The following is a 16,437-nucleotide window of genomic DNA, read 5'->3' on the forward strand; positions in this document are numbered from 1 at the left end:
GTGCGTCCCTCCCGGCGTGACGCTGCGCGCTGACGTCACGGGGCGGGGCTTTAATGGTGGTGTGCCGCGAGATTTTTTTCCGGTAAACAGGTGTGCCGTTGCCCAAAAACGTTTGGGAAACACTGATTTATATGATACTATATCATATAAATCTTTACATTACTGATAAGTAATGGGCCCCGCCTGCTAGCCTGCTCCCTAAAATATCACCGGTTTGCTCATCTCTCTATATAGGGTGCCTACGTTCTGCATGTGCAAATGGCTTTAGATACCTATTAGGTTCATAAATTACCGTGTAGCTTATATTCAACACAGAAAACAGCAACAATTTGTTGTTGACAAAGGACAGCTGGACATATAAAGGGCCCCATTACCTTCAGTAGTTTAGGGCCTCGTCAAACCTAAATCCGGCCCTGCACAGAGCTTATTTACTCAGCTGGTTTTGCGGGGCATTTGACCGTGCACGCAGTCATCCACATGACACTGAAAACAAACATGGAAATCTTTTATGTGGCCAATTCAGCTCACACTCATAGGGTATAACTTCAGCCTAAAGGGTTGTTGTTCTTGTTAACTCCATTTAGCTCTCAACTAAGCATGCAAAGGATGGCAGCCTGAGATTTGTTTGTACTTGTTAGGACATTTTAAGAAGTAAATGCCATTGAACTCAGGAGTTTACCTTCCCCACTAGACTGAGGTGAAACAGAGGATGGCATAGGGCTGAGGTGAAGCTCCCTAAACCTTGATTAGATTTGAACACTTGTACATTATCTTGAAATTATGGGTGCCTTGCACCCAGAAGCTCTGGCACCCAAAAACAAGACAGAGTTGTGACAATCTGGAGGGGAAACAGGTGGATATTTTGCCAGCATGTAGAGAGAATAGGATACATAGAGGGCCGTCTGTTAATTTTTGCTTTGTCAGGCATTTGATGAAAGGCACAAAGCCTTTGTCTTAGGTTAAAAAATAAAAAAGCAAAATAGTTGACGCCAGCTTTATAAATATATGTATAAATGTTGGCTGGCTACTGGGCAGAAAGATCCAAAGAGCAATAAAGAGCATGAAATTCACACTCGACTCTTGAGTATATTTTAGCAACTCCTCTCCTACTTCTAAGTTTGCCCATCCAAGCAGGTCAGACCTTGGGGGGGGGGGTGGCCCTTAGCAAGGATTAAATGTCTTTTCTTTCTTGCCCGCTACTAATGTTCTTGTTTCTAGGCCCATGTTTCAATAGAGTCGTGTGTGTAGGTATCTGTATACAGATAGATGCATATAAACATATATATATATGTAGATATCGATATAGATATTATATCCTTCAGCATTTATCTGAGGAAAATAAGGATGTCCTAAGGAATAGAGGGACATTATGGGATCAAATCAGTAAATCCGGTCTTCTGTAAATCCAGAACTGTCCCTGGAAAATAGGGACTCTTGGAGGGTCTGTAGATACATATTTATATATATGTTTTAAGGTGTGTGTGTATCCAGTGCTTTTTTTCTGGGGGGGACACATACCCAGTGGCGTAGCGTGGGGGGTGCAGGGGGGGCCAGCTGCACCGGGCGCAACATCTGGGGGTTAGGGTTAGGGGGTGCAAATCCACGGGTTAGGGGGCGCAAATTACTTGCCTTGCCCCGGGTGCTGACAACCCACGCTACGCCACTGCACATACCCCTACACATTTTGTGAATATTTGTACTTTTGTCCATTGTATTTATTTTTCCCAATTTGAAGTATAAAATGGTGATTTTATTGAGTCAAAATGAGAGTACCCCTAAACATTTTTTTAGAAAAAAGAAGTGTATATCTATAAATAGATACCGATCTCGTTTTAGAGTTGTGTGTGCATTCTATATTGTATCTATATTGTATCTAGAAACAGATATATAGTTTTAATTCGATCAAGGTTTAACTGCTGTCTTAACGTTTGATTCCCCGCTCTCCCTCCCCGCGTCGCTAAGCTGTTCTTATTTGTTATCTGCAAGCCGCCTTGGGGGGGGGGAGGCGGGGTATAAACGCAAAACCACAACGATGGGGGCAAGGAGCGCAGAGATAAAATGGCCCTGGGGGGGGGTCGGGTCCCTTTGCGCCTGCGCCCTCCGCCTCTCCCTCCCCAGCCGAGCGGAGCCTGGAGCACGCAGGGCGGCTGCGCGGGAGGCGCACGCGGCGGGCAACTCGGGGCCAGAGTCCAGAAGCTCTGCCCAAGTGGGCGCTGCTGGTGCAGGTGGTGGCCTCGCAGCCTTGCCCTGGCTTCTTCCGCAGGGATGCTGGGCGCTGCTCTGGGACTGGGGAGCCGGCGCCTGCTGCGCCCCCCGCAGCCCGCCAGGCTCCCCTCCCGGGGGCAGCGGCGCGGAAGCTGCCTCCTCCCTCCAGGTAGCCGCTTGTACGCTTCTCAGATGCAGCGGGGTGGGCTGCGGGGGTCGGGGGCGCGCCCGGCGCGCGCCCGCGAGAGAAAAGTGGGGGGCCGGGAGATTCCAAGTTTGAGGGAAGCAGCTGCCCCCCCAGTGGCGTAGCGTGGGTTGTCAGCACCCGGGGCAAGGCAAGTGATTTGCACCCCCTAACCCGTGGATTTGCGCCCCCTAACCCGTGGATTTGCGCCCCCTAACCCATGGATTTGCGCCCCCTAACCCTAACCCCCAGATGTTGCGCCCGGTGCAGCCGGCCCCCCCTGTACCCCCCACGCTACGCCACTGTGCCCCCCTCCCGGTCCAAGCCGAGGAAGCTGTCAACGTTTCCCTTTTCAAAAGGGAAATTCCCTTATTCCGAATAGGATTCCTCGCAAGAAAAGGGGAAAGTTGACAGCTATGGTGCTCACGCAGTTCGATGAGGAGAGTGGCGCACACAAACACAGGCGAGGCCAGGTCTACTCAGAAGTATCGCAGAATCACAGCCTGGTAAAGTTTGAAGGGACCCCCAAGGGTCATCTAGTCCAACCCAACATTGCGGGAATCTCGGCACGCAGTTCCCCCATCCAGTTTGAAACCATGTTAAATTTGTTGAGGATTACACGCGGGTAAGTGGGCACAGGATTGCAGCCACAGTCACGGCTTTCTTGGAAAGCAGCCCATTCTGTGCTCTGCTGTTCTTATTACATATTAGATATATTGAGTCTGGGATAGCTCAGTTGGTAGAGCACGAGACTCATAATCTCGAGGTCATGGGTTTGAGGTCCAAAAGATTCCTGCAATGCAGGGGGTTGGACTAGATGACCCTCGTGGCCCCTTACAATTCTAGAGTTCTTTGATTAAGGCATATAAAAAATAAAAATGGTTTAGAACAGAAAAAGCAACTAAGCCCTCCCGTTGCTCAGTCCCAGCGCCTGCCAACCTAGCAGTTCGAAAGCACCCCCGGGTGCAAGTAGATAAATAGGGACCACTTTATAGCGGGAAGCTAAACGGCGTTTCCGTGTGCTGCGCTGGGTCGCCAGATGCGGCTTTGTCACACTGGCCACGTGACCCGGAAGTGTCTCCGGACAGCGCTGGCCCCCGGCCTCTTAAGCGAGATGGGCGCACAACCCTAGAGTCTGTCAAGACTGGCCCGTACGGGCAGGGGTACCTTTACCTTTACCTTAAGCACTCATGGAAGTAAAACCCAATCCATTTAGAAAATATATTAAAACCATATAAAAAATTACAATAAAAGCAGCAATGCAGCAGCCCTTTCGTTAAAAGCTGTCAATTTCCAAAAGCCTGTAGGAACAAAAAAAAAAGAGACTTCACCCATTATTGTTTTCTCATAGGTAAATTACTGCTGAGCTTAGTAAGATCCCAGTCTTACTAAGAAGTTCCACTGAATTCACATGGGTTTACTTCCAGCCAGACATTGCTGGGCTACCTCTACAAATTGCATTGAATAATGTTTGTGGTAAAGCCACAAACTTAACAGAGAATTATGATGCAGATCTCTTATAATGCAGACCTTCAGAACACTTTGCCCACCCCTCAGACAGATTCATTAATTCATTAAAGGTTTAGGGCAGGGATGGTTAATCTGCCCCCCTCCTCCTTGCCCAGTGTTGTTTGACTTTAGCTCTCAGCAGCCCCATCCAAGATGGCCCAGCGTCAGGGATGATGGCAGTTGTAGTCCTGTAACATCTAAATGGCCACAGGGTCACCGCCCCTAGTTTAAGGGTAGATTCCAAGTATGTTATTCATTGGCTTGATCTTTGTGGACTCTTGACCCACCGATATACAGTGGTACCTTGGTTTAAGAACAACTTAGTTTATGAACAACTTGGATTAAGAACACCTCAAACCTGGAAGCAGGTGTTTTGGTTTGTGAACTTTGCCTTGGAATTAGAACATGTTTTGCTTCCTGTTGAGTGTGTTCCATTTGTCAATTGCGACCCTCACTGCTATAGGAACGCACGCCTTGGTTTAAGAACGCTTTGGTTCAAGAGCGGACTTCTGGAATGGATTAAGCTCGTAAACCAAGGTACAATTGTAGTTAGTCCTTCCAACCGCAGGTGCCAGAGACTGAACTTTATGCAGGTAAAACACATCCTTTGTCATTGGCCTTATAGACCCGCCACAGTTCTGTCTTCATCTGCCACAGAAGCAGTGCCGGAAAGAGTCTCAACAGGAAAGTAGTGACTGCAGACCCAAAGTCAGTAGGATCTGCTGCTTCTCTATTTCTTTAATGCAAACGTGGTTCTTTTACAGTGGTATCTCGTGTTAAGAACTTAATTCGTTCCGGAGGTCCGTTCTTAACCTGAAACGGTTCTTAACCTGAAGCACCACTTTAGCTAATGGGGCCTCCCACTGCCACCGCGCTGCTGCTGCGCAATTTCTGTTCTCATCCTGAAGCAAAGTTCTTAACCCAAGGTACTATTTCTGGGTTAGCGGAGTCTGTAACCTGAAGCGTCTGTAATCCGAGGTACCACTGTATTCCCATTTTCTTTCACTCCCATTTCCTTTTCATCTGTTGGTCTTATTTACTAATCCATGATCTTGAATTAAGTTAAATCTGTCCCCACCCCCGCATGTTCCTCCTTTGTCCATTAGTTCCCCTTGTATTATTGATTATTTCAGCTTCAGAGGGTTTCAGCTTCAGTTAAAAAGAAGCCAAAAGCCAAAAGGATGATTTGCAGTTTCTAAAACATCTAACATTTAATGTAAAAGGTAGATGACCCCTGAACGGTTAAATCCACTCAAAGGCTCATCTTGCTTCATCTAGTCCATCAGATGTGTGTTATCCTCAGTTGGCAGGTTGGGGTTGGGTTTAAAAGGGAAAATAAATGCAAAGAGCAGCCAGTGATAATTCTTAAAACTTAAACATATCTGTCCTTATACCAGGGATGGGAAATTTTGTACAGTCAGCTGCATTCCAGCCATGCAAAAGTCAGAGGTGTCAGCACACATGTTCTGTGCATAGGAATGGCAAAACCATGTTGAGGAAGGTGCAAAGTTTTCCATAATGGAATAGCAGCTTTATAAATAACTGATGGTTCTAATGATTCTTTTCTCTGTTTATAAAGCAGGTGCAGATAGTGTGAAGCCACTGGATGGTGTGAGAATTCTTGATCTAACAAGGTTTGTGTTTCTTCTGTCTGTAGCTCAGAACAATTCTTAAAGCTTCGCAGCGTAGTGACTAACAATTATCACAATTTAACATTGCAGAGTACTTGCGGGACCTTTTGCCACCATGAATCTGGGAGACCTTGGAGCTGAAGTTATTAAAGTGGAAAAGCCAGGTATAGTTACTTAATCTCCTGCTTTCCTGAGCCAAATCTTTTTTGGCATTGCTGTAGGAGTCTCAGAGAAACAGCGATATTACACACGTAATGGCCACAGTCCCAACACGGAGAGCTAAGTGTGTTTAAGACCTTTAATTTCAATGGATTTAGGTATTGCTTAACTGTTTAGATGGTAGCCAATATCTTTTACTTCAAGATGGTGCATTAGCCAACATTCTAAAATCAGCTAAATTAAGGGGAAAGGCAGGGAAGGGCTGTAACTCACTGGAAGAGCATCTGCTTTGCACGTAGATGATCCCGGGATCAAGTCCCCTCCATCTCCAAGTAGGACTGGAACAGATTCCTGCCAGAAACTCTGAAGAGTACAGTCTACAGTCAATGTAGACGATACTGAGCTAGATGGACAATTGACTTGACATAAGGCAGTTTCTATGTTCCCAGTTATGAAGCAAATATGTTTAATTTCATAACTGAAACTACACAGTAGAGTAGATAGATGGTAGACTTGTCACAAATTATGTACTATTATTATTATTATTATTATTATTATTTTATTTTAAAACACTGCTTCTCCTAAGACTGGCAGGTTACAGTAGCAGGTTGCCATAGCATCTCATTACTTTACTACCAAGAGGTTTAAAGTGGTAATCTTGTCTGAAATGAAGCAAGAGTCAGACCCAGACAGAGGGGGGGGGGCATATGGGCCACTTTGCCTGGGCCTCCGATTCCAAAGGGGGCCTCGGTCAGCATATTCACAATCGCAGGGGATGCACTGGGGCAAACGCAAATAAAATTATTTGTCAGCATAACTTTTGTGAAAATTATTTATATACTTACTTATTTATAAGACTTCAGTTATTCCCAGGGTAAAAAAAGGGGGGGCACGTTATCTACCTGGCCCAAGCCTCTGCCTGGCTCTGCGAGGCCCTGGCAAGAGTAGTTGAAGTGTTGGACTCACACTGGGGAGACCCTGCTTCAGTTTCCTGCTGAACTGTGTGACTTGGGGACAATTACCAACCCTCAGCCTAATCCACCTGGCAGGGTTATTGCGAATAGAAGAAAGGTGGCAGGTCGTTATGAAGGTGAAAATCCCAAACCTACAAGGATGGTGGGATTTAAAAAATGTAATAAAATATATGTTTACAAATGCTTTCCAAAGAACGCATGACGGCTCAACCGTGGTTGTGGGCATGGGCTGACCCCACCCCTTCCTCTCTTTGTATTTAGCACAAAGGTCTGAAGGGGGATGCTGACTGCATTCAACTGAAAGCAGCTAGAATCCTCTCCACCCTCAGGAACCCGTGCACACAGAAAGTTCCTGCCTGAAGCGAGGTTTCTATCTAGGTTCAACTAACGGAATCCTCCCTCCAGGTTTGAATCTTGCTCCAAATCTCGCGCCATAGACACAAAGGTCAAGGGAAGAGGGGGTGGCAGCCCCCATCCCTTGAATGCCTGAAGAGGGCTCCCCCTCTGTTCTGCCTGCTGAAGAACTGAAGTGTAACTCAGCAAGTTGCATGCGTGTTTCTAGTACAAAAAAACCCTAAATTAAATTGATTTTGAGCATACAGTCATACCTCGGGTTAAAGATGCTTCAGATTGACCGTTTTCAGGTTGCGTCCTGTGGTGACCCAGAAGTAACGGAATGGATTACTTCTGGGTTTCGACGCTTGCGCATGCGCAGATGCTCAAAATGATGTCATGCACATGCACAGAAGTGGCGAATCGCGACCCACGCAGACGCGGGTTGTGTTCTGCTCAGGTTGCGAACAGGGCTCCGGAATGGATCTCGTTCGCAACCAGAGGTACCATTGTAATTTTATATTTTTGTCTTTGAGACACATCCTACACTGCATGCCAAAGACAAAGTGTTGTGAGGCACAAATTAGAATCTAATTGCTATTAGCATTGCTGCATTAATCTGACTGAAGTAACTGCAGGCCCCAGACTAGTTACAAATGTTCAGTTCAGAGATATGTTAGCTAAACTGATGATGTCGCTGATAAAGATGTTGCTTTTGTTATTAGGCCTTACAAGCTAATCGTTCTTAATTTGTGCTTTATTGCACCAGAAACACATCTTTTGTATGTGCTTTATTTTCTAGTTCTGCTTCCCAGGCAAGAGAGCCTTGCAGGAACACTCTTGTGACCTCTGAAAAGAAAACACACCACCTGGTTTTACATCTGTCTTTAGTGAAACCTCTTGCTTTGGCATGTTAATTGCACATGTGTTGCTTATCGGAGCTCCAGATGTCTAACTGGTCACTGTAAGAACTTACCTCATATCATGTGTATCCATTTGTAGCTCCACTTATTGCAGGAGAATTCTTGTGCAAAATATCTATTTATTATCATATAGTTAGCAGTCCCAGTCTCCTAGTCACAGGGCTAAGGATCTGCATGCTTGCATAGGGTATTCGATGTGAGGTGGGAAAAACATGGTATGGGCCTCTGAGTCTGTGCCATTTCAGAAGAAAAATACAGATGCATAAATAGTTCCCCACACCAGAGCCCAACTGGTGTTGGAAAGCTATAACATCAGAGAACCTCCTGTTGAGTTTCATCCTTGATATGTAACCACCAACCTGCCTTCTGAAGTAGTACAGACAAAGGAGATCTGTAACATATAGATCAGTTCTGATTTTCTATCTTCTGCATCAGACTGGGTCTGTTCTTGGTCCCGGAGATAAATGTGTTGTGTTTACCAACATAATGAACTGCAGAGCTTTCATCACAGCATTAAATATTGGCCATGAACCAGGAGAAAGCTTATTCTGCAGATCCTGCATCCCCCAAAGGCTTTTCTTGTAGGGTTGAGAACTGACCCAAAAAAACAGAAATAAAACCCAACCAGGCCTGTTGTTGTTGTTTAGTCGTTTAGTTGTGTCCGACTCTTCGTGACCCCATGGACCAGACCACACTAGGAACTCCTGTCTTCTACTGCCTCCCGCAGTTTGGTCAGACTCATGTTCGTAGCTTCGAGAACACTGTCCAACCATCTCGTCCTCTGTCGTCCCCTTCTCCTTGTGCCCCCCATCTTTCCCAACATCAGGGTCTTTTCCAGGGAGTCTTCTCTTCTCATGAGGTGGCCAAAGTATTGGAGTCTCAGCTTCAGGATCTGTCCTTCCAGTGAGCACTCAGGTCTGATTTCCTTCAGAATGGGTAGGTTTGATCTTCTTGCAGTCCATGGGACTCTCAAGAGTCTCATCCAGCACCAGAATTCAAAAGCATCCATTCTTCGGCGCTCAGTCTTCTTTATGGTCCAGCTCTGACTTTCATACATCACTACTGGGAAAACCATGGCTTCAACTATAGTTCTTGGATACTATGGAATCCAGAGCAACCTTGGCCACAGTTTGACACAATGCTAAGCAGTAGACTAAAGGATCCCTGACCATTAGGTCCAGTCGTGACCGACTCTGGGGTTGTGGCGTTCATCTCGCTTTATTGGCCGCGTTTGTCCGCAGATAGCTTCTGGGTCATGTGGCCAGCATGACTAAGCTGCTTCTGTCGAACCAGAGCAGTGCACGGAAACGCCATTTACCTTCCCGCTGGAGCAGTACCTATTTATCTACTTGCACTTTGACGTGCTTTCGAACTGCTAGGTTGGCAGGAGCAGGGACCGAGCAATGGGAGCTCACCCCGTCACGGGGATTCGAACTGCCGACCTTCTGATCGGCAAGTCCTAGGCTCTGTGGTTTAACCCACAGCGCCACCCGCATCCCATAGCAGTAGACTATGGTTAAGCAAATCAGGCTGTGGATCAGTGTTCCTGCTTTGCTGTTCTCTTCCTTCAGTGAGAAGGCAGATCACAGAATAGCTGGCTTAGTGTTACATTTGAACCAGCACTTGTGTTTCATTTCAAGCAAACCACAGTCTAAAGCCAAGGTTTGTGCCTAATGTCTTGTGGTTTGTTTAGGAAAAAACAAATGCCGTGCTCACACCTCTTGTCATCCTCCCTCCAGACAAGAGCTCAAGGATATTTTTGCCTGTTGAGGCAAAAGCATTCAAGGAGGGTGGGAAGCAGGACTGGTGAGAGATGGGGCTTAAGTCAGATAGAGAGCTCTGGAGGACTGTTGATGGTCCCAGGGCCTGAGGGCCAGATTTGACCCACTAAGCCAAGGATTGCAATTTGTTGCTGCTGCTCAGTAGTGGGGAGAAGGAAAGGGGCAGTGATTTGCACATTCATTGCAAACAGTTTCCTGCTTGGCAGGGGGTTGGACTCGATGGCCCTTGTGGTCTCTTCCAACTCTATGATTCTATGAGTTAACAGTGGCTTACCATGGTGTGTGAATATACAGTAGTCACTATTGGAATTCCTTGTTCTCAGTTCTTTCTACATTCTGGCATTTGACGAATTTGTTGAATTTACCTTGCTAATGGGGTAAGGAAAAAGGAGAAATTAATTAATTCTAAGATAACACATACTGAGGTTTTTTTTTTCAAGGTCTTCCTACGTTTTCAAATTTCCCAGGTAAAGGTTTCCAAATCAGGTCATAACATTGCAATCCTTCACATGACTTCTCAAACCCCATTGAGGTCTATGGGACTTACTCCTGAGAAAGCAACAGTCAGGCCACTATTCCCCCCTCCCACTTAGCATGAGATGCAAGCGATACGTGTACCAGCACTACAGTTGGCAGCATATTCTTCAGCATATTTATTCAGAAATAAAGCACTCTTCAGTGGGACTTACTCACTAGTAAGTGGCCAGAGAGAAGTAGTCCTGCTGGAAGTAATAATGCCTATACCTTTAAAAATTCTGAGGTGGTGGAAGAGGAAGTGTCTCCTTTCTGCCTCTTGCTCTGTTGCCACTTTGCCCACAGGAAAGGAAGGTGAGCGAAGGGATCCAGTGGGCAAGACGTGCAGCAGACAGAACCTTTTGAGCTTTTTAAAACCACAGATGTAATCTAGCAAGCTAAGCTGCCAGGGTCAGAGTTTCTTCTCTTTTTCCTTCTGCTCGTCTTCATTCCCCAAAGTTACCTGTATTCAAGTGCAGAAGGAATACTTCTGTTTTGCTGAAATAAAATTGTGTCCTCATTTTTCAGTAGTAGATTAAAGGGCAACCATGGTTGTCAGATGATGAAGACATTTGAAGGTGAACTTGAAATAGGAACACGGGGTATGTTAGTTGGCATTTGTACTGTGGTGCAGGAAACTTCTGGAAGCCCACTCACGTGACCATTATCGTTTTCAGGAGCAGGGGATGATACAAGATCCTGGGGACCCCCCTTCCTTGGGATGGAAAGTGTTTACTTTCTCAGTGTAAACAGAAACAAAAAGGTAAGAAGGTTATCTAGCTGCCGCCGCTGTATATTTTAAAAAGGGAGAAACATTTTTCTTCCATCTGTGTAATCCCCGTCATATATCCATATATCACTGTCAGTTTTAGAAATTAATTGTTGGATGCAACTGTTTAGTACTTTAAACAAGCACCAGAGTTGACTTTATTTGTTTTAGCAAAAACAATTCAATGGGAACTTGTTATAATCTTATTAAGAATATTGCATTCTTTCTCCATTACTAGAGCATAGCTGTTAATATGAAGAATCCTAAGGGAGCGAAGATAATTAAAGAGGTATGTTTTAAATACAAAAAAAAACCCTGATTCATTTATGCAGCCTGTAGATTAAGAGCACTTCCCAGGGAAATCGCTTTTATAACATGTGAATGCAAATCCTGGGTGAGATCCAGCGTAACTTTAGGGCAAGATGTGGGAAAGTTAATGTTGTGCACACAACAGAAGTATAAAATGGTAGCACTGTGCAATATTCTGCCTCCCATTGGATTTGGCTCCTGCCCTGCATTAAGAATGAGGCTGCCACTAGCAGAATGTCTTTTGCTTTAGGAGACTGTCCCAAATGGATTTCACCCATTGTTCTGTTCTGTTTTGGTATTTCACCCTTTGTTATTGAATATATCACATCTGTGAAGGAAACGGACTGTTGGGTATCTTTGTGTACACCCTGATCTCGGAGCGGCAAGGGACTCCAGGGGTTCCCACGCTTTACCAGGGCTCAGTTTCCTTAGAATGAACATGAAATTAGACTGTGGTGTCCTTAGGATATAGGGTTCTATTTACACAATCTGAGCACAGAATGGAAGGGCTCACGGCATTAATGACCCCAACAGCTCTTGCTGCCCCGTTAGGTTTCCAGGGGGCTCTCTGGAAAGAGGGAAAACACTTGGAACAAGTATAGGTATTTTGCTCTCCCCATTAAAAAAGGATATTATAGAGTTGGAAGAGGGCAACCACCATTTTTGGAGGGCTGGAACACCTTCTTATTAGAGAATGCCTTGTTGTTTGGGGCTATTTAGTTTAGGAAAAAAAGTGGTTAACAGCATGATCCTTTGCAAGTATACTTGGGAGTAAGTCTCATTTAGTCAAGTGGAATTTATTCCCAGGTAAACGGGTACAAGATTGCAGTTTATACCCATAAGCTGCAATCTTGTACCCATTTACCTGGGAGCAAATCCCACTTGACTAAACGAGACTTACTCCCAAGTGTACTTGCAAAGGATCATGCTGTACACGATAGGTGTTAGAAAATTATTAATAGCATTGAGAAAGTGAATAGAGAGTGTGTTTTTCTTTTTCTCTTGCTGTAGTAGAATTGGGAATCATCCAGTGAAGTTAATTAGCAGTTGAATCAAGACAGACAAAAGAAATTTAATTTGTGGAATACACTGATGTATTTGGGCTAAGATGGCTACAAAGAGAGATTAGAGACATTCATGGGGAATTGGCTAACCAGTTGCTGTTAGTCATGTTGTTTGTATGAAGCATCCAAGCTCCAAGGCACTATAATCACCAAATACCTGTCCAGTCTCCACCTGCTGCCCTCTCACCACCTGGAACAGGTTGTGGAGCATGGACTGGCAGGCAGATGGGAAGCCTGTGTCCCAGGAGATGTCTATGAACAAGGGTGTTGCAAATATTCCTGGGCTTTGCGGTGCAGGAAAAAAGAGATTGTGCTGGTTCTATCCTGTACCTTGACTCCTGTCAAGGAAATACAGCTGGGATTGATTGATTGAATGAATGAATGAATGAAACTGATAATTAAGATCAGGAGGACTTCCTCAGTTATTGTTGAAAGAGGCCTATGTGTCAGTTTCTGATTCAGTTTCTCAAAGGCGTCACGGTCTTTTCTGCTTTTCATAGCTACATGTGAAAGTCAGTCTACACATGTAGCAGAATGACATAATTTTTTGCATCAGTTTAGTTGCTTGATGTCAGAGCACTGCAGCGTTGCTGTGTTTGCTGAAAAGGAATGATTGATTGCTTCAGAGAGCTTGTTCACTGGTGAAAAGGCTGAATACTAGGAAGAAAGGAAGCAGAACTGATAGTTTCATTTTCTTTTGCTCTGGCAGAGATTACAAAATGCCTTTGGCATGCAAGAAAATAGATCAGAAGCCACAGAAATAATCTGGTTTCTTTTTCACTTTTTGACAATTTCCTATTTATCTGTAGACTCTTCAGTCTTTGAATTATGGGAAACTTTCCCCATTTTGATTGAAATGATTAAGGAGGCTCCAGAACCTTGTCACAAAATAGTATTTCTCTGTTGCTGATTCATCTTGGCTGCTGGTCTGACACAGACATATGGGAAGAGCCCAAGAAGCCCCCAATGGACAAATCACTTTTCTACCGGTATCAAAATATATCCAAGTTGTCCTTCACAACAGATTCAGATGAAATAATCCAAATGGGAGCAGTCAAATATATTCACCATCAACTCATTAAATTGTAGATGTTCTGGGAAGCGATAATAATATAGATATTTTTAAAAAATAATTCCTCAGCTTCTAAGATAGCAGCCAAATACTCATTTGACCCTGACCATTCTTGCTTTGACCTATGATTCTATTTTTCTCTCCGACTGTCTTAGCTTTGCAGTAATTTGATTAGTTTAGTCTAGCTTGCAAAATGTAAGAATGACATAAAAAAAAATCAGAATGTGGAGTAATTGTAAACGATAGGCATTCTACGCTTGCATGCGATGCTGTTCATTCAAGCATGATTCACATCCATAAGATATTCTCTGGCTGCACAAAGCTCATAAGGATGTGTTCTTTTTCTTTCAGCAACAAAGCTTTGCCTAAGTGGTGTACAGTGTTGTTGTTTTACGTTCCCATCTGTTCTTCTGATGGAAGAACATATTTGTTGGCCTGGTTTCTTTTTTAGCCTTAAGTGTAGCTAAACAATCACAAAAGCTACAGCAATAATGGTTGTGATTGCTGATATGATGACACCAGTTTACAGAAACCAGTTCCAGTGTATTCATACTAATCAGCCAGATATATGATATTTTTCAGAAAATGATTTCTTGGCCAATTTAAAATAATCTAAAACAGGTCGCTTCTAAACAAAATCTGACCTTAATATTTGTACTTTTACTTATGTGGAGGGGAGAGTGCATTTGGGCTATGGGAAATAGGAGGGCGTTCCTGCAATAGTAGGGTGCTAGAGTGCTTTTGTGGGATTTTGTGTTAGCCCTGAGAGATGGAGTCCCATTCTTATAATGGACAACACACATGGCTGTTGCATCTATCTCAGATGCCAAAGGAGGCACAGTCAGGGCAGTATCCTGCCAGAACCAATAATATTGTCAAGTGCACCCCAGTTTCTGAGTGGTAAGAGATCTCAATGTCTCAGTGTCCCAGGGCCTTGAGTTTCATTTCCTTGCAGTGAAAGTCTCCGGAGACTGCTGGCTTTTTCAGCACTATAATATTTATTTATACAATCATATGTACAGGCTGAGCATAAGAAGGAAAGGTCACTTCTGTGGATCTGTTTCCCCCTTAGCCTTGGGGGCCATGGGTTTGCTTTCCAAAACCTGAGCACTGGATCCGGAACAGAGAGCGAGTCCGGCCTCTCAGTCTGTTTTGTCCTTTTCCGTCTGGCTGACACCTCTTCCAGCCAGTGAGGCTTGCCCTTTTCTGCTTACATTCAGGAGGATATCCTGCTCTTCTTTTCTCTGGCAACTCACTGTCCTAGTTTACATTACAGGTTAGATAATTAACAGACCTGGTTAGGCTGTTTATGTAACAGGATGAAATTAGCTTCTTTGCTATCTGTCTCTTCTTCCACAGAATCCAATCTTGCAGCTGTATAATCCACAGGAGGAGATCCCAAAAACCCATTTGGTCTAACCCAAATTCATTGCAACCTAGATGTATAGCTTCATTGCATATATTTAGTGGGGGAAGGAAGAAAAGTAGAGCCACAAGTGTTAATATGTGTTAATAACTGAACTTTGCACAGCCCAAATAGCACAAAATCAGAGGAAGGCATGTACTGTATAGCTAATGCTTATGTTTCATACTTAAAGTCCTCAAGTATAGGAACATCCTTTCCAATAAATGAATTCTCACAAGCTCTTTGTTGACATGTGTGCTCTGGGTAGATATAAATGCTATTTTATAAGGACATATTTGAATGGGGCTGATGATTTTGGGGGGGGGGCATTGCTTTGAATATGCCTTGAGTATGGTTTGAGTATGCCTTGAGTATGGTTTGAGTATGCCTTGAGTATGGTTTGAACTATGGAAAGTTTACAAATAAAATGAATTATGCGTGATCAGAGGCATGGAATATTATGGGCCACGGAAGAAAAAGCAGGATATCTTGATATCAAGAGTTCAAAATAACTGTATACATTGTAGATGCAATCTAGAAAAGCTATGACTGACCATTAGGATTGCAAGATAGTCATGACTAGATCCAGTTCCATCTGTTTCCGTGCAGCCTAATCCTGCACATATTTACTGGCAGGAGTCCCATGAATTCTGTGCCTATTTACTTGGGAATAAAGCTCCATGTAGCTCAGGAAGCTGCACTTTTGAGAAAACATGCCACATTGAAAGTTGCCATTTCCCCATTCAATATAAATATTTTTTTTTAAAAAAAAAAACTAACAAAGCTCAGCAAGATGATTTCCCATTCCCCCTCTGAGGCACTTGGGTACAGGTTTTCATTTTAGAAGTTGTGAATATATGCTCTGAAACTTCAGTTTCACTCTCAAGAAGAGTTACACAAACTTGAAAATCCCAATCCCTGCTTTTAGCAATGACCAAGAACCTTTGCACCTGTTGTATAACCCCAGAGCTGTATATGGAAATAGAAGGTGTTTGTAACCTCCTGCTCAAGGCTGTTATCTGTCCCTTCCATCCTGTCCCTCTCGCCTGCACCCCAGCCGGGGAAGAATGGTCTCCCATGCGACAGTCTTGTTTAAGGGTTCAGCTGATTATTTCAGGTCTTTGAATTTCAGATCTCCAAGAGCCAACACACCATTGAAAAAGATGCCCTTTATATGAAGTGTTTTGACAATATCACCAGCTTTATCAGCAAAACAAAGTAAATTGATGTTTCTGTTTCTTCTGCACCTGTTCCTGAAAGAGTAACTGACAATTACAATGTAGGTTTTGCCCCTTGCTACGCCTAGGCAGCTCCTATGGCAACTCACTGCCACAGTCGCATGGTGGCAACATACATCTGAAATACTGAATATTTTACTGGAGAATCTGCCCCACTAAGGCAGACATCATGTCTGCTGTGTCATTGCCTAGGGTGTAAAAAGCATTCGTGCAGGACTGTAAATTTTAATTAAGCGAGGCTCTTTTGGTTTTTGACTTGGGTACCACAGCAGTGCTAGAACTGTCTTGTTTACTGAAATTTTAAATTAAATTACATTGTGAAGTTGCTGACCTTTTGGAAGTTCATTAAGAGTCTGACTCATCCTCAC

The 16,437-nt window shown here is 44.1% G+C and overlaps 1 protein-coding gene across 10 annotated transcripts in view; it reads left to right on the top strand.

Annotated features, from left to right (window-relative positions):
* SUGCT (succinyl-CoA:glutarate-CoA transferase) overlaps positions 1-16,437 on the top strand; it is a 294,353-nt gene that overhangs the window by 4,575 nt on the left and 273,341 nt on the right. For 4 of the 10 annotated variants that reach the window (XM_083468830.1, XM_083468837.1, XM_083468836.1 and 1 more), the window contains exons 2-5: positions 5,478-5,532; positions 5,620-5,693; positions 10,890-10,975; positions 11,220-11,270. In XM_083468830.1, the coding sequence (XP_083324956.1) occupies positions 5,478-5,532; positions 5,620-5,693; positions 10,890-10,975; positions 11,220-11,270 (266 nt within the window). Of the gene's footprint in view, positions 1-2,122; positions 2,375-5,477; positions 5,533-5,619; positions 5,694-10,889; positions 10,976-11,219; positions 11,271-16,437 lie in introns of those variants that run through there. The other 6 variants (XR_014517940.1, XM_083468838.1, XM_083468833.1 and 3 more) reach the window with 5 other exon arrangements.

This window comes from Podarcis liolepis (assembly GCF_965112155.1).
Source record: "Podarcis liolepis genome assembly, chromosome: 12".
In the NCBI taxonomy this organism is placed as follows: Eukaryota; Metazoa; Chordata; class Lepidosauria; order Squamata; family Lacertidae; genus Podarcis; species Podarcis liolepis.